Source organism: Corythoichthys intestinalis, chromosome 7 (genome assembly GCF_030265065.1).
Source record: "Corythoichthys intestinalis isolate RoL2023-P3 chromosome 7, ASM3026506v1, whole genome shotgun sequence".
NCBI lineage: Eukaryota > Metazoa > Chordata > Actinopteri > Syngnathiformes > Syngnathidae > Corythoichthys > Corythoichthys intestinalis.
The window spans coordinates 2810370-2829030 of record NC_080401.1 but is presented as its reverse complement, the minus strand read 5'-3'; the positions used below and the strand labels follow the sequence as shown (position 1 = coordinate 2829030).

The window sequence follows — 18661 nt, the reverse complement described above, 5'->3', positions numbered from 1 at the left end:
ATCTCGGATTCAGGAGGAGCAATGTGGTTTTCGTCTGGGCCGTGGAACAGTGGATCAGCTCTATACCCTCAGCAGGGTTCTTGGGGTGTCATGGGAGTTCGCCCAACCAGTCTACATGTGTTTGGTGGACTTGGAGAAAGTGTTCGACCGTGTCCCCCGTATGGCGTGCTCCGGGAGTATGGGGTATCGGAATCCTTGATACAGGTCCAGTCCTTGTATGACTGGTGTCAGTGGAGTTTGGTCTGTGTAGCCGGTTGTAAGTCGGATCAATTTCCAATGAGGGTTGGACACCGCCAAGGCTGCCCAATGTCACTGGTTCTGTTCATAACTTTTATGGACAGAATATCTAGGTGCAGTCGAGGCATTAAGAGGGTCTGGTTTAGCGGCCTCAGTATTGCATCTCTGCTTTTTGCAGATGATGTACTGTTGTTAGCCTTATCAAGCCGTGACCTTCAACTCTCACTGGCACGGTTCACAGCAGAGTGTCAAGTGGTCGGGATGAGAATCAGCACCTCCAAATCAAAGACCATGGTCCTCAGTCAGGAAAAGGTTGAATACTCTCTCCGGGTCAGGGATGAGGTCCTTCCCCAAGTGGAGGAGTTCAAGCATCTCGGGGTCCTGTTCACGAGTGACAGAAAAATGGAACGGGAGATGGACAGGTGGATCGTGCCACGTCTGAAGTAATGCGGACTCTGTACCGGTCCGTTGTGGTGAAGAGGGAGCTGAGCCAAAAGGCAAAGCTCTCCGTTTACCGGTCAATCTATGTTTCTACACGGTCACGAGCTGTGGGTCATGACCGAAAGAACAAGATCCCGGATACAAGTGGCCGAAATGAGTTTCCTCCATCGGGTGTCCGGGCTCCCACTTAAGGCCGAGTTATACTTCCGCGTCAGACCTGCACCGTCAAGGAAGACCCGATTTACGACCCTACGCCGTAGCCTGACGCGGTCCTATTGATTTTTCAAACCCTAGCGTCAGCCTAGCGTCACGTCAACGCATATGACGTGGGGGAAATGGACTGTGATTGGTTCGCTCAGACTGTTGTTTCTGGTTCAGCGCGAAATAACCGCCATTGTGAAACATTATTTTTCTACACGCAAAAATGGACCAAGCCGACGGGAGTATCACCAAAGAGCAAGTCTCGTCAAGACATTATTATGATTGCCAAATGGCAAGGTCGGCGATTGGAAAAAAAAAAATGGAAGAACCACCGAGACGTGTGTGTTCTGAATCCAGTGGACACACGAAGCGGTGACCCAGTCGGCCAAAAACTGACAAATTTTTATCACTTTATGTCGTATTTTTGGTTGGTGCACTTCATCATTTATTGTGTACATATGTTTGCTGTGAGTCTGTGACTTATTTACGTGTCACCCTTCAAGTATATAAAGAATAAAGCACAGATTTGTAGTCAAAAGAGTTGTTTTGAGCTTTAATTTTCAATAACAGACAGTTCACACACGATACATCATCACTGATTAAGAGTGCCTAACCCGGCTCCCAACGCAGTTTGGGAAGTTCCATAGACGCCAGAAATCTGATCTGGCTTCCCACTGGCTGGTTGTAGGACACGTCAACCAAATCGGGCTGGAGGGCTTTGCAGACCTTGGAAGCAGTGCTCGACGCCAGTTTGAAGCTAGCCGCCACAGCTAGCTCTCTCCACCCGAGTCTAGAACTCTCTGTGCGGCATCAAAAGTCGGCCAGACCGCCTCGAAACAGTCGTCTGCGTCGCCTGCCCCTCAACATTTGTATGTATAACACAGGGGTCGCGTTAACCGAATATTTTCCGTCGTTGACCGGTTTTTTAAAACGGTGACGGAAAAAACTGAAGTCCATCCGTCATTTTGACAGGTTGCAATTCACACCCCAGACCACAGGGTGGCGGCGAGTGAGCATATTAATTAGCTATTGTCTCTCTTGGTGAATTATGTCGTTGGCCTTACTCGGAAAAATGTCAAGGCAACTGAGTGTTTGCCTAGCACGGCCAGACTGTTCTCCCTGTATTTTTCAAACACTGAGAGACAAGTCTGGGACACAGCCTCCTCGAGTAGGTACAAAATCAATCGACAAATCAGATTTGTTTATTTGCGTGACGTGTTCTTCACAAGCAACGTCACTCTTGCGCGCCGAAAGTCGTCTAGAACAACACGGATGGCCTATGGGAGATCCGAGAATATGTTTCAATCCGCGGTAAATTCAGTTTTAAATGAGCTAAAACACATCGACACGAATCATTGACAACAGTGTCTCGCGCTAGCCATGTTGAATAAACTCCGTTCTCCTCGTATGTTTACTTCCGCGCTCAAGTCCCTCGTCCTGCCCTCGTCGCTTTGCTAACAGCACGTCTGCCCGTCGCTGATTGGTGCACTCCGCTGTCTGTTTGCCTCTTGTTAAGCTTGTTCGGACAGAATATTAATTAAAAATGAATGAAAACTAAATACTATTGAATATGTCATTATTATCATTTTAAACATGTAAGTGACGGGTAAAAATAGATTATGACCGGATTTTTATGACACTGTCAGTCAAAATGACAGACAACGAAAAAGTCTAGCGCAACCTCTGGTATAACATTTATTCAATGTTGATGAGCAGAAGATTTACATTCAAGAGTTCCATCTTGCATTGTTTATTTTTTTCTCCGTTAAACTAGACTAGCGGAAGTCAACAAGCATGCCCCAAAACCGTACAAACATAACACCACACCCCTCTAGTGGCTTGGCGGTGAATTACAGAGCAACGCGTTCCCTCACCGCAGAACTATCGAATGTCGAATGATGACATAGTCGCTGCGCCGTCACCGCAACGCGGGAGTATAACTCAGGCTTTAGAGATAAGGTGAGAAGCTCGGTCATCCACTAGTCCCTTCAGCTAGTCCAGAACACAGCAGCAAGACTTTCAACAGGAACTAATAGAAGAGAGCACATCACCCCTGTGCTCCAAGCCCTTCACTGGCTTCCAGTCGAGTTTAGAATTAAATTTAAAATCCTCCTTCTTACATTTATGACCATTAATGGTATGGGGCCATCTTGTCCCATAGATGCTCTGGTTTCATACCGCCCCAACAGAACACTTCGTTCTCACAATACAGGTTTACTGGTAGTTCCCAGGGTCTCTAAAAGTACAGTAAGAGCTAGAGCCTTTAGTTATCAAGCTACTGTCTTATGGAATCAGCTTCCAGCTAATATTAAAGAGGCCGACACAGTCTGTACATTTCAGATTAGACTAAAAACGTTCCTATTTGACAAAGCTTATGGTCAGGCTAGTTGAAAACTGACTGGACTCACAGTTCAGTCTAAGCTGCCCGAGGAGCAATAATGCTGGGGGAAGTACAGCCACTGAGTCCTATCTCCTGTTTTTCACTCTACCTATCACTTGTCTTTACTTTATTTCCCTTTTTTAATTCTTATATCTAGTTGACTAGTCTCTTCATCACTAGTCACCTGGTGTCCCATTTCCCTACTCCCCTCTGGGGGAGGGGCTATTTTTTCAGCCGCAGCCGCCTGGCTTTCCTGACCCCTGGCTGGATGGATGGACGTCCTCGTTGCCCCCCCCCGTCTCATCTGGCTTGATGGACCCCCTCATGTTCCCTCACCCCATTGCATCTCTACAAACTGCAACTCCTGCTAATATCCATCATCAGTCCTGGTGCACCTATAGACTGTCTGTCCTGGGAGTGGATCTCTCCTGACTGTGGTTCTCCCCAAGGTTTCTCTTTTCCGCTGGGTTTTTGGAGTTTTTCCTTGCAGCCATGGAGGGTCTAACGATGGGGGATGCCCAGTACATGAACTTATCTCATTCATCTATTGTATCTGCCTGTGTATCAAATTGACTCCGTAAAGCCCTCTGAGACAACCTCGTTGTGATTTAGGGCTATACAGATAAAATTGAATTGAATTGAATCCGGGTGGGGCTTGGAGTAGAGCCGGTGCTCCTCAGCATCGAGAGGAGCCAGATGAGGTGGCTTGGGCATCTGATCAGGATGCCTCGGGGGTGCCTCCCTGGTGAGGTGTTCCGGGAACGTCCCACTGGGAGGAGGCCGCTGGGCCGCTCCAGGACACGCTTCGGAGACTATGTCTTTATGTACCCTAACCGGCTTGCCTTTGGATGCCCCAAAAGGAGCCGGATGAAGTGGCTGGGGAGTGGGAATTCTGGGCTTCTCTGCTAAAGCTGCTGCCTCCGCAACCCGATCTCGGATAAGCGGGAGTAATTGTATGTATGTATGTTGACTAAAACTAGACAAAATTAATTTTGAAGACACATTTTGAGATGACTAAAATATGACTAAGACGAATAAGTATTATCGTCCAAAAGATGAAAACTAAAATTAAAAGGGTTGCCAAAACAAAATTGCACTTATATTTTCATTATCTGAAACCGGTGTTGTTTTTGGCAGCCCTTTTAATTTTCGTCTTAGTCTTTTGGACGAAATACTTAGACTTGGTCCTAATTTTGTAATTCTAAAATGTGTTAGTCTTTGTCTGGTTTCAGTCCACGACTATCCAAAATGTTTTCGTCGATAAAAATTCAAAGGTTTTAGTCGAAAAAAAAAATAATAATAAATCAAGGGTTCAAACAATTTTGAATGAAAAGTAACAGACAAGAACTTATTCTAGCATCTAGTTTTCCAATGGTTCTATTTCCAACCAGAAACACAGATCATTACTACTGTAAGCCATAGCCGACAACAGCAAAATGAAAACAACACAACAACAGTTAAAGAGGACGCTCGTAACGCTTAAGTTAATGCTAACGCGGATGTACATGCTAACACTATGAGTTACATTTAGTGTGTGATGATCACTTAGCACAGACCTATAAAGGATAAAGATTGCATATTCTCCCTTGCCAAGAAAAATCTCACCATGTGTTTCAACATCATTTTTTTTATATGTCTTGGGTAGTCAATGAGTTAACCACCAGTCATCAGGGTGGGGGCGACAGGACATGTCACATGAGTGACACGACCCAAACACTGCTACGATGCAGGCCGACTAACTACACGTACAATAAGAAAATGTCACATATTGTGAACAGATGACGGAAACTATAGCGTATTTTTGTCTCGTCTCTGTTTGAAAACTGACATTCACACATTTTAGTCTCCAAAGACACATTTTTGGCTCTCAATCGTCTTGTCGTCGTGAAAAAAATGTTTGTCGACGAAATGTCTTTGTTATCGTCATGATTGACGAAAACATAAATGTTATGAAACAATATTGACGGGCATTCCAAAAAACAGATCAACATCAACCTTCATGTATTTTAATAATGAGTTCTGCAACAAGAGTTGTTCTTTGTTTCAGATTCAAAGGGGACTCACTTTAAAAGCCGCTATCTTCTTTCTCCTCAGTTCAGCCTCCTCTGCTGACTCTAGACTCTCTGAACTGTCACTACCATACTGAAAAACATTAAAAGAATAAAATATTTTCAACTCGATAGACCAGTACTTCTAATAGTGGAGTGCAGAGAGATGATAGGGGTGGCGCATGTGACCTTGGGGAACATACTTTTTTGCCATATTAGAATAAAGTGTAATTGCACATCCACTCAGTGGGTGGCAGTGGCACTATTTATTTTCGGAGTGTGCGCAGTATTTTTGAACCAAATAATGCACACAGCAAAGTCGAAACAGAAAACAATTGAGAAGCAATGCAATTGACCAAGATCAAGTTTGTCAAATGTACCATCTCTCCTTTAAGCCTGGCTTGGATTTGCTGGCGCTCATTGAAATTCTGCAAACGGATCTGCCTGAGTGCTGTCAAGTATTCCTGACAACATAAAAAAAAGTCAAGATGTATAAAACATCAATTAAAAGCAAACAAACACTTTTCATGAATTAGCACGTCAGCCATAAAAACAAATATAGAAGTAAAATGTATAAATGCGTACACAAAAAGTAAAAAAGCTTAATTGTTCAACTGAAAAGAGAACACGAACAAGGACAAAACAGTCAAAACACAATTGAACGTTTTTTTCCTTAAGACGTCAAGTTGATTATAAAGCACGCAAAATATGATTGTGCAAGCATCTGGGTTGTTTGGATGAAATATTGATTACAGGCATTACAGTGGAGATGTATGGTTAAAGACAAGCCATGCCAGATGTGCTGGGTGATAACTGGTCAGTTGGCATTTGGGCTCATCTCATGCTCCTACCTCCTCCTCTTTGTTGACTTTGTGAGGCCTCCTTCTATACCGAGCTGAAGCTACTTGGCTTCCACAGATGGCGGCCCAGTTTTGCCGAGTACCCTGTTTACCATTCAAGTCATCCAAAATGAGGCTGGCATCGTTTTTAAGTACTACCACAAAGTTTCACAACAAATATATATTTACAGTGGTACCTCGACATACGATCGCATCGATATACGATGCTTTCGACATGCGACGTAAAATTTGACTCGTCATTTGTCTCGACCTGTGACAACATGCTCGAAATTTGACAATTCATAAAAGGGTTGCATTTTCATTGTTTTCCCGCATGGCGGATTTTCTTGTGAGAGAAATGGCTCCCAAGGATGTAAGTGCGGGTCATCAAAAAAGGAAACCGGTGGCGCTTACCACTGATATTAAGGAAATGATAGAAAAATATGAACGTGGTGTGTGCGTCAGTGAACTGGCTCGGAATATGTCTACGATCTCTACGGTCCTCCTCCGACCTTTGTTCGCCAGTCTTTATGAGTTAAGGTGACAATTATTATTACTGTAACATCGGCAAGGAAATCGCCAGCTTAGTCAGATTTTCAATCATTTATTTCAGAAAGTGTGCAACACAACATGGCTACTGTCCACCGTAGCCAGCGCTAACAACAACAGAACATGAAAAGTAAAAGCTTCCCACTCTAACGCACCTCTCTCACTTTCTCGTTACTCACACAGTGTGTTCAGCAATAGCATGCAAAACACAGCCGCTGCATTAGAACCCGATTTGGTACATAATTATTATTGTTATTATCATTGTTACTACTCCGATTTCCATCATCTACCGCTTAGTCCGGGATCGGTTCGCGGAGGAAGCAGCTTTTAGCAGGGAAGCCCAGACTTCCCTCTCCCCCAGCTTCTTCAACCAGCTATTTTGATTTGTATTCATAATTTATTTATTTTGCTCTGATTATTGCTATTTGTAATTTTACCTGCAGTATCTATGAAGGATTTGGCATAGGTTTTGGGACCGAGGAATGAATGGGGAAACGAAGCAACAAATAGCGTAAACGAATGGCACCCTTTCAGGTCCATTTTGCAGTAAATGGGGGTCTGCGGGTCACGTCATCACTTGAAATTATTATAGCAAGCCCACCCATTTACTGTTTGCGCTAGTTGTTGGGACACCCCTCTGTTATTGAGAGAGTTTGTACGCTTTGTCAGCCGCGATGGAGGGGCTGCGAGTAATTTCATCATTCGAAATGAATATCTCAAAATCTATAAAACAATAGCAGCAACAAACAATTTTTACAGCACAGCACAAACGAATGGCACCATTTTGGGTCCATTTTTGCAATAAATGGGGGGGCAGCTTTACGTCTTAACTCGAAATTAATATCTTAATATCTCAAAAACGAAAGCACAAACGACCATAAACCTCGCACAAACAAATGACATCATTATATGGGGTTTTGCATTGCAAAGGCCCATGTAGTAAAAATCTTTTTTTTTTTTTTTGAATGGCATTTTTTTGGCACGCTGCGCAGCTCGAACCGTTTGACCGATCGGGAACCGTTCGAATATCGAAACGACCGGAGTTGTTGCACGACGCAGGGACTTTTTCGAACGAATCCGAAAATTTTTCCGTTTGCCTGTAAACGCCTATTTTTCGAAAAAAATTCAAAACGCTACTTGTCCAACAATTTTTGACCAAATCACATAATTTGGACATAAAAAATTCCATGACGGTGAGGGGCATAAAGGTCTTATACAGAATTTGAAAAAAAAAAAAAAAAACGTACGTTTCCCCAAAAATTTGCCAAAAATTGTCCCATTCATTTCTAATAGGATGCCATTTGACAGGCTTTTGAGTCCAAATTTCCCATTCATTTTCAATGCCATTTACTTTGCATTGATGCCCATGTACACAGATGCCAATGAGGACAATGCACGTCAATGCCATTGACAGCCATGTATGTCGATTTTAGCGATGCCAATGTACTTGGATTACATTGACGCATATGTAAGTTGATGCTATTGACGGCCATGCACGTTCAAATTTCCAATTAATTTCCAACGGCATTTATATTGCACTGACGCCCATGTTCACGGATGCCAATGAGGGCCATGCACGTCAATGCCATTGACAGCCATGTATGTCGATTCTAGCGATGCAAATGTACTTGGATTCTATTGACGCATATGTAAGTCGATGCCATTGACGGCCATGCATGTCCAAATTTCCTACTCCCCTAAATGTCCCCAAATCAACAGGAAGTGACCTGATATCACCAGGATATGTCCTCTAAATCAACAGGTCGTGTCCCGAAAATGTGCCCAAATCCACAGGAAGTGACCTGATATTGTCCCTACATCAACCTGGGCGGGGCCAAGATCTGTGTCTCCCACAGCAAAGCCTCATAGTAATTTCTCCAGAAATTGCAGTGTCTAGTGTTTCCCATACATTTGTGTCTGATAGGGGACCAACTTCACAGAGGTACATTTTGGCCATTAAAAACCCCAAATTAAGTTTCACCTGACAACCAGGATTTCACTCCGACTGAAAATAGTCAGCGGCACGCCTTGTCTGGCAGTCCAAACTACTGGGAAGGACCATAATTAACCACATGTTTAAAAAACTAACAGCGTCAAAAAGGAATTTGCGTTAATGCTGTTATGAAGAAATTAGATACAGGGAAAACCCATTGGCAGTGTATCAAATACTTGTTCTCCCCAATGTACCATAACATATTTAAATTGATTAAGCGATATTACAAATGGTTTCTTCTTCTGAGCTCAATCTACGCACTTTAATTTAAGGCTGCAGTGACACTGTGGCTTGTAATTAATTAGCGTGTGAGCTCTTTGTGGTTTGAGATGAGCTGAACGTTGACTGAGATTTGGTGGGTTCGGCACTAGAAGCAAAGCATAGATTTTGATTTACGTTGATATCAGATTGGTTTTCCTTAAATCCAAAAAAGGATTTAAAACTATTTTGCAAGGCAATTACTAGACTTTTTTTTTTTTTTATATGCAGCAAAGTTAATACAATAATAACGTACGTACCGGATGTCCTTCGGCCCGTACTTTGTTGAGCAATGCTTCCTTTTTACGCTGTAAAAACTCTTCAACCTGGTATACACGCTCAGCAGGCAAACGTGTTTTCTGCCTATAAAAATGATATGGTAAATAGAAAAGGCAAGGATTGCTATCGATGCATTAGACCACAGGTGTCAAACCGATTCCAGAAAGGGCCTAGTGGTTTTGCTCCAACCGATAACGTGCAGAGAGTTTAACCAATGAACTTCCTGCTGAAACCAGCAGCACCTGACAAAGTTTAACTGATTACATATATAAAAGATCTAATTGGTGAAAAGGTGTCCTCTTCATTGGTTGGAAAGCAAACCTGCACCCACTCGGCCCTTTCTGGAATCGGATTGACACCTGTGCATTAGACTGTGCGATCTACCTGCTCATATGTTTTTGTTTGGAAACATGCTGCAACCTTTGTAGTTCCATTTTGACTGTATCTGGGTTTAGTAGTGGGGCGGGACCATTAGGAAGCACAGGGCCAACAGCTGCTGGCACACTACTTGAAAACAGACACAACACTGTCAAGATCTATTAAACTTTGTGGGTAAGATAAGAAATTACCGTATGGGAGTGCCTGGCCCAGCTGATCCCTCCCTGCAGAGTCCAACTTCATTTGATTGTTTAGCCATTTGGTCAAGGGCAGCATGGTAGTTTTCATAAGGATTTCTGCTCAAAACAGAGGATGGAGGGGAACTTGGCACATCTGCAGCCCTCTTTCCACCACCTAAATGACTCTTAGTTTGGATGACAAAATGCAAAGCTAATACATACAGGGGCCAATAATTTTGTTTTCAGTACATCCCTAATATACATACATATATATACTGGACTGTCTCAGAAAATTAGAATACACAATATTCTAATTTTCTGAGACAGTCCTGTACATTAATCCACCATTTAAAGCAGGGGTGTCCAAACTTTTTGCAAAGGGGACCAGATTTGGCGTGGTAAAAATGTGGGGGGCCGACCTTGGCTGACGTCCTTTACATAGAACAATATACAGGACTGTCTCAGAAAATTAGAATATTGTGTATTCTAATTTTCTGAGACAGTCCAGTATATGTATACACACACACACAAACACACACAAACACACACACATATATATATATACACATATTCATGCACACATACATAGACAGTGAGGACCACAGGTATTTGTACCCTTTGTGATTTTGCATGTTCACCCACTTAAAAAATAGGTAGAGGTCTGAAAGTTCAATGGTAATGGTAAATGGTGTTATACTTATATAGATAAATGCATTTCCACTAAGAGACATCATCTCAAATAAGTCAACGAATCATATTGTATGATTTTTTTCAATACTTTACTTGTAATTTACTAGGGTTCATAAGTATTTGTACCCCTGAGAATCAGTAATAATTATGACACTCAAAGAGTTGTTGGTCTAACTTAAAAAAAAGTCCACCTTTACCCCATAAGTAACCACCCACCCAGGGGTCGCGTTAACCGGAAATTTTCCGTCGTTGACCGGTTGTTTAAAACGGTGACGGAAAAAACTGAAGTCCGTCAGTCATTTTGACAGGTTGCAATTCACACCCCAGACCACAGGGTGGCGAGTTGGCATATTAATTAGCTATTGTCTCTCTTAATGCATGACGTCGTTGGCTATTCTGTCAAAATATTGTAGCGTAACCGGGGTCTGGCGGCGGCACCGTGATTGACACATCAACGCGAGGTTCTTATTGGTGCACCCGGTGTGCCAGCGCGTCATCCAATTGATGGACAAGATTGCCGCCTGTGTATAGACCCCAATCACATGACGTCACAACTCCGCCTCCCTGACCGGAGCCGCCATATTGTGTGTCAGCCCGTCATGTTTATACATTACCGCTACGTACATGCCTCCTATTACGGCGTGTTTTTCTGCTCGTTAATATTAATAATCAAAATGGTGAAGGCGTGTGTGGCGGTTGGTTGCTGTAACAGAGAAGATAGACGGAGAGACTTGAAGTTCTACCGTATTCTGAGAGACGCGAAGATGAGAGCGAGATGGACTGCTGTAATTCGACAAGAAATCTGGGCACCAAACGATCACCACAGACTATGTAGTAGTCTTTTTATATCTGGCAAGATGCATTTAATATATATTTAGAAGATTTTGAGCTGACAACCACAATTAAGATCATTGTGTGACGTTGGTGATTGGGGTCTATATCGTTGCCTCCTTTTCTTTGGGGGCGGAGTTGTTGGCGGTAAGCAGAGTAAAAAGGGAGAAAAATACCACGACTTCCGTGTCTAATTTTTTGCCGCCAAGCAAGCGTTACAATATTAATTAAAAATGAATGAAAACGAAGTACTATTGAATATGCAATCATTATCATTTTAAAAATTTACGTGACGGGTAAAAATAGACTATGGCCGGATTTTTATGACCCTGTCAGTCAAAATGACAGACAACGAAAATGTCTAGCGCAACCTCTGCACCCACCCATCACCTGTTTGAGCTCAATATTGTCATATGTGCACCCACCGTCAGTCATAATCCAACTGCTACCATGGGCAAGACTAAAGAGCTTTTGAAAGACACCAGAGAAAAAAATTGCTGCGCTCAAAGCTTGAAAAGGCTATTGGACAATTGGAAAGCAGCTTGGTGAGAATAAATCAACAGTTGCAGCAATTGTTAGAAAATGGAAAAGGCTAAACATGATTGATAATCTACCTCGGATTGGGGCTCCATGTAAAATCTCTCCTCGTGGGGCATCACTCATGATGAGAAAAGTGAGGACTTAGCCTAGAACTACACAGCAGGAACTGGTTAATGACCTTAAGAGAGCTGGATGCACAGTTTCAAAGGCTACCGTCAGTAGAACACTACGATACAATGGTTTAAAATCAAGCAAAGCATTGTTCAGAAGGTTCCCTTGTTGAAGCCAGTACATGTGAAGGCCCGTCTGAAGTTTGCCAGGGACCATCTGAATGATGCAGAGGGGTCATGGTAGAGTCATGTGGTCAGAAGAGACTAAAGTCAAACTTTTTGGTGCAAACTTCACTTGTCGTGTGTGGAGGAAAAAGAAGACTGAGTACAACTCCAAGAACATCATCTCCACTGTCAAGTATTAGGGTGGAAACCTCATGCTTTGGGGCTGCGTTTCAGTAAATGGGACAGTACTATATAAAGCAGAGGATGAATGGTGAAATGTACGGTCAGATTTTGAGCCACAACCTCCTTCCCTCAGTCAGAGACTTGAAGATGAGTGAGTCGTGGCTGGATTTTCCAACATGTCAATGATCCGAAGCACACAGCCAAGCTGACTGAGGAGTGGCTGAGTAAAAAGCATATCAAGGTTCTGGAGTGGCCTAGCCAGTCTCCAGACCTTAATCTAATAGAAAGTTTTTGGATGGAGCTGAAACTTCGTGTTTCTCAACGACAGCCACGAAACCTGACAGCTCTAGAGAAGATTTGTGTGGAGGAATGGGCCAAAATCCATGTTTCCATATGTGAAAACCTGGTGAAGAAATACAGAATGCGTCCGACCTCTGTAATTGCAAACAAAGGCTTCTACACTAAATATTTGCCAGGTTTTCTTAGGGGTACAAACAAATACTTATGAACCCTGTAAAATACAAATAAATAATTGAAAAATCATAAAATGTGAGTTCCGGATTTTTTTTAAGATTACGTCTCTATAAGTGGAAATGCATCTCATGATTGAAATTTCAGACCTCTACCTATTTTCTAAGTTGGTAAACTTGCAAAATCACAAGGGGTGCAAATACTTCTGCTTCTCACTGTATATATATTACATACACTACCGTTCAAAAGTTTGGGATCCCTTAGATATTTCCTCCTTTTTGAAAAAAAAAAAATCACTTTTTTTTTTTTCCAATGGAAATAACATTAAACTTATCAGAAAAACACTATACATTATTAATGTGGTAAATGACTATCCTACGAGGGGCATTCAAAAAGTAATGAACCCAAGTGCATTGCTCGAACAGGATTTTACCAATCTTGCTTATATTTGGCACAAACATGATAGGACGCACCTTTTTGTGATTGTCATGTGTTTTTATTTTCAGATTTTTAAAGCTTAAACTAGCTTCCAAAATGGCTGCCCCTCTTGAAGCTCGTCAGAAACAAAGAGCTATAGACCCTACTCACATGACGTCACAACCACGCCTCCGCGCCATGTTGTCCGTCTACTCGTCATGTTAACGCATTACCGCTTCGTAAATTCCTCCTATTATGGCGTGTTTTTCTGCTCGTTAACATTAATAATCATAATGGTGAAGGCGTGTGTGGCGGTTGGTTGCAGTAACAGAGAAGATAGACGGAGAGACTTGAAGTTTTACCGTATTCCGAGAGACCCGGAGAGGACAGCGAGATGGACTGCTGCAATTCGACGAGAAAACTGGGCTCCAAACGATTACCACAGATCATGTAGTAGTCATTTTATATTTGGTAAGATGCATTTAATATATATTTAGAGGGTTTTGGGCTGACAACCACAATTAAGATCATTGCGAGGCTAATCGCCGACAACATAACAGTTTCAAATTCAAGATGCTTATTTCTTCTATCATCATTACATTTTGAATAATATTTAGCTGGTACCAAGTGAAAGAAGCTGGCCTCGTCTACGGCTCATCAGTTAAACAGGTGTGTCCAAACCTTTTGCAAAGGGGGCCAGATTTGGTGTGGTAAAAATGCGGGGGCTACCTTGGCTGATTCACATAGAACAATATATTTAAACAAATATTTAAAAGCCCTTCTGTGTGTCACATTTACTTTTTTTTTTTTTTTTTTTCATTAATTCATAATTTCAACAATCTCGCCTTTGTGCCGTTCTGTTTCGACACTCGGGCTCTTGCGAAATACTGCTGCTGTGAAATTAAACTAGCTTCTAGTTGCTATAATTTCTCGCTGCGTATCTTTCCTGTAATGTTGTACATGTCAGCGTGTCTTGTTCGGTAATATTATCGCGTCACATCGAACTCTTTAAAAACAGCGACTGTCTCTTTGCAAATGAGGCAGACACAGTTGTTGCGTGTTTTATTGAAGAAATAGTCCAATATTCACCTATCCTTGAAGCGTCGGCCATCGCAGTCAACTTTTTTTTTTTAATTGATTGTCGCCATTTTAGAAAATTGGAAGTAAAGGGTCACACGTGGTAATGTTGCTTAGAGTGCTGCTCTTAAAGTTTTTCAAACTTTCGTGAGAATAGGCTGATTTTGTGTGGACAAGATAGTTGTAGATATCAGGGTAGCAGACGCCAGGCAGAGAGGGCGAAGACAGCGGGTCGAAAAATATCGATTAAGGCATCAAATATGGATCTGGCAAATGGATAGACTGAAGCTTTTCCACATAACGCCTTTTATGCAACGCATCCAATGAGTTTACAGCGTCTGAAAGCACCGGGGCTTCCATGAATTGCTCTATAAACTGAACGACTAATTGAAACCATTGAGAATAGGGCTAAACAGAGACTGACAAATGGGGGCCGGATACAGCGACACGTAATTCTGTGACGTTGGTGAGTAGGGTCTATAACTGAATTGAAAATGCAGAGGGAGAAACCTCTCTGAGGATTCACAACAGTTTAAAATGTCTACAAGGATGATACCATAGACTATAGTACTGTAAGAAGATGGGTACAGTGATTTAAAAACAGTACTGAAGACCATAAAGGAGATCAATGAAATGGCGTCACCCAAATTCACCAAGGACCAAAAAGTTCAAGGCCCAAAAGTCAGCTGGAAAAATTATGGCTACCGTTTTTTGGGATTCTCAAGGTGTAATCCTTGTGGATTCTTGCCGAAGGGGGAAACCATTAACTCTGAGGTATACATTGAGACTCTTAGGAAGCTCAAAGCAAGAATTTGACGTGTTCAGCCCAACTTGGGCATGGCCAATGTGCTCCTCCAGCATGACAATGCACGTTCTCACACAAGCATCAGGACCATGGAGGTCATCACTTCATTTGGATGGACTCTGATACCACATCCGCCATATTCTCCTGATTTGGCGTCAGACTACCACCTCTTTGGTCCAATGGAAGAAGGACTCCGGGGCAACAGATATGGCAATGACGATGAAGTGAAAACTGCTGTCAAGAATTGGCTTAGAGAGCAACCAGCTGAGTTCTACAACACTGGTATACATCCCCTCGTTCATAGGTGGACTGCAGCTCTTGAGAGAGGTGGAGACTATGTGGAGGAGTAAAAATGTAATCCTCACACTTGTACCTTTCTTTTGATGTATAATACATGTTGCTATTATAATTTGTTTGTACATAATAAAGTTAAAGTTGGGTGCATTACTTTTTGAATACCCCTCGTAGCTGTAAACGTTTTAACGCAATATCTACGTAGTTTTGTAGAGAGGCCCATTTACGGCAAACATCACTCCAGTGTTCTAATGGTACATTGTGCTTGTTAGTCGCCTTAGAAGGATAATAGATGATTAGAAAACCTTGTGCAATTATGTTGACACAGCTCAAAACAGTTTAGGTGGTTAGAGAAGCTATAAAACTGATCTTCTTTTGAGCTAGTCGGGTATCTGGAGTTTGGGTTTGATTAAACTCTCAAAATGGCCATAAAAAGACAACTTTCACATTAAACTTGACAATCTATTCTTAAAATCTGTTCTTCTTGTTTTGAGGTCACGGTTCGGTTCATTTTCGGTACAGGAAGAAAACAAAATGCAAAATATTAATGTGTTAGTTGTTTATTACACACCTTTGTGCTTTCAACAATAGGAACATTAGCCTATACCAGTACTTCTCAAATAGTGGGGCGCGCCCCCCCAGGGGGGCGCAGAGCGATGCCAGGGGTGGCTCGTGTGACCTCAGGGAACATGCTTTTTTTTTTTTTTTTTTTTTTTTGCCGTACTACAATAAAGTGTACTTGCACATCCACTCAGTGGGTGGCAGTGGCGCTCTCATTTTCAAAGTGCGCGCAGTATTTTTGAAGTAAGCAAGAGCACACGGAAGAGACTCATGAATGAAGAGCTGGAGAGCTGTGCGCCGTTTTCGAAAGCCTTTGTAGGTGCACTATCCTATTCCCCTCACTATCCACTCGCGGGGGCCTGCGCTTGTCAGTGACGTTCGTTATTCTCGCTATATGTCTATACAACTTTAACATTTGTTAATAATACGCTCTGCGTGGAGTATCATCCATCGCTTTTCCTTTTTAAATGGGCACTTTTAAGCGAACGCAAGAAGTAACAACGGGAACATTTTTAAACAGGCATTTCACGGGACAGCATTTCCTCGGCCAATTATACAGCTTATATAGCGAGAGCGAGTGGATAGTGAGGGGAAGAGGATAGTGAACCTACACCGTTTTCCGGCCGGACTCACGCAGCGACCCACTGTCTTCTCCGGTTCTCACGTGTCCGCCCAAAAAGTGCCATTGTCCGGCTTGGGATCGTCACGACGACCGCCCTCACCTACGGTTCTCCCTTGGCTGCCGAGAATGCGCGTTTTTCGGGCCGTTTGCCTTTTAGCTTTGACATTTAATACAGTGGTAGACGAGGAAAGACCACTGTTTACTGTGTCTAAAAATTATTATAGCGGACAGCCGGAAGCCAAATCAATTAAGACGCCACTTAAAGAGCATATGACACCAGAAAAAAAGTCTTAAATGGCATTATTATGTGAATTAGAATCATATTTTGAGACGATTCGACTATATACAACAATTTAGCAAAGCGCAGATGACGAGAAATTAGTCTTTTAATCTGCCGGTTAGCCACGCCTACCATTATAGGGCTTTAGCGTCCCCAACAGGTGGATGACGTCAGCGGTAGACTGGGCTCATCGGTTTTACTATTCAGCCCATTGAGGGGGAATTGTTCAGAACGAGGAAAACGCGACGAAGAGAGCCGCAAAATGTCCTTGTTTCAGTCTCTCTACTCCAATATTTTTACAGGATATTCTTTTTATGCAAGTATTTTTCCCCAATAGTTATATAAATGGCTTGAGAAGGACCAGTCAGCCCGTCGAGGGGGAACTATTCACAATGAGGAAAACGCGACGAAGAGAGCGGCAAAATGTCATTGTTTCTGTCTCTTTACTTCCATATTTTTACAGGATATTCTTTTTATCCAAGTATTTTCCCCAATTGCTAAATAAATGGCATGGTCAAGACAAATAACAATCTTGTGCTAAATGGAATATGAAATAATAAAAATCCATTTATTCAAGACGACATGGCAAAATTACTACATAATGGTCAAAACTGTCGACTTCACCTTTACTGTCGCACCTCCCGAACGATATTTTATGACACCTAAATCGGACATATGTCATTTCCCTTCCCCGGCTTCGGAGAATGTAAACAAACCAGAAGGAGTGACAGCTAGCCGACATGCTAACCCGAACCGAGTGATGTTTCAAAGTCTTCAGAGCGGAAAATCACACAAAGCTATCCTGGATTATTTGACATGACGACCCGGTTGTCGAATGTTTTAGCGGATCGGCAAACCGCCCGGCGGAGAGCAATTTACAGTTCGTTCCCCGGAGGAGGGTGGCTGGAGCTAACGCAGCTAACGTGCTGCTGCTAATGCATTAGGAGAGCTTTTTACATGCCTATCAATGATCAAACGTAAGTAGTCCTTCATTTAAAGGAAGTTTGTAGTGTTTACTTTGTAATCGCTGTATTCGTATTTGACATAATACAAAACAAGATGTTTACTCACTTCCTCGTAAGTCCAATGGTCCCACAGTAAATATCCACGGTGAATGGGAACCGTTTGAAACTCCAAAAAGGCGCATACGCCTCTCCCTCATACAGAATGATTTTTCTGCAGCCGTTTGGCTGGCGTGATGCGAAAAATAAACGTATTAATCCGCAAAATCAGCTGAATCCTTCGTCCTCATACACAACAGTACACTGTAGCGTGAAGAGGACGTCTTCTACCTCCTCCTCAATGCAAGACCGAAGCCGGAAGTCACTCATTTTCCTGGCGCGGGATTCAAAAAACTAAATAAATATAGCGATCGCTTCCACACACATCCAAGCGGTCCATATCATTCAGGAGCATAAAATACCGCGTGTATTATGAAATAAACATGCTTTTTCGTGTCACAGGCACTTTAAAGACATTAGACCCCAATCTCATTGATAAGCTGCTTGGTTGTTTTTCAGCAAAAACGTGCCGAATATTGCCAACAATCGTCCTGCTTTGTCAGTGATATATCAGTAAACCAGTGAGCACTGTTAGCATGCTCAGTGCAGTATAACCCCACATCTTTGCAAACTGGAGGTGATACTGGGAGCAGCGAGCAGCGAAAATAAAAACTGTCCTTCTGTCCAAAGACACTTTTTTTTTTCTTCTTCTTCTATTCAGTTTTGTTTTTTTCAGTCAAATTTTTTGGCATATTGTCCTCATGAGTTAATGTTTCTCATCAATTTGAATTTGTTAGTATTTACTGATTTTATTTTTCAGTATCAAGTGGTC

General features: G+C 42.4%; 1 protein-coding gene across 7 annotated transcripts in view; it reads right to left on the bottom strand.

Annotated features, from left to right (window-relative positions):
• The window catches only part of nek1 (NIMA-related kinase 1), an 83580-nt gene that overhangs the window by 33605 nt on the left and 31314 nt on the right, over positions 1-18661 (bottom strand). For 5 of the 7 annotated variants that reach the window (XM_057840994.1, XM_057840993.1, XM_057840999.1 and 2 more), the window contains 6 exons: positions 9795-9967; positions 9610-9732; positions 9207-9309; positions 6159-6251; positions 5688-5771; positions 5324-5401 (listed from right to left, as the gene is read on the bottom strand). In XM_057840994.1, coding sequence (XP_057696977.1) covers positions 5324-5401; positions 5688-5771; positions 6159-6251; positions 9207-9309; positions 9610-9732; positions 9795-9967 — 654 coding nt within the window. The remainder of the gene's footprint in view (positions 1-5323; positions 5402-5687; positions 5772-6158; positions 6252-9206; positions 9310-9609; positions 9733-9794; positions 9968-18661) is intronic. The other 2 variants (XM_057840996.1, XM_057840998.1) reach the window with 2 other exon arrangements.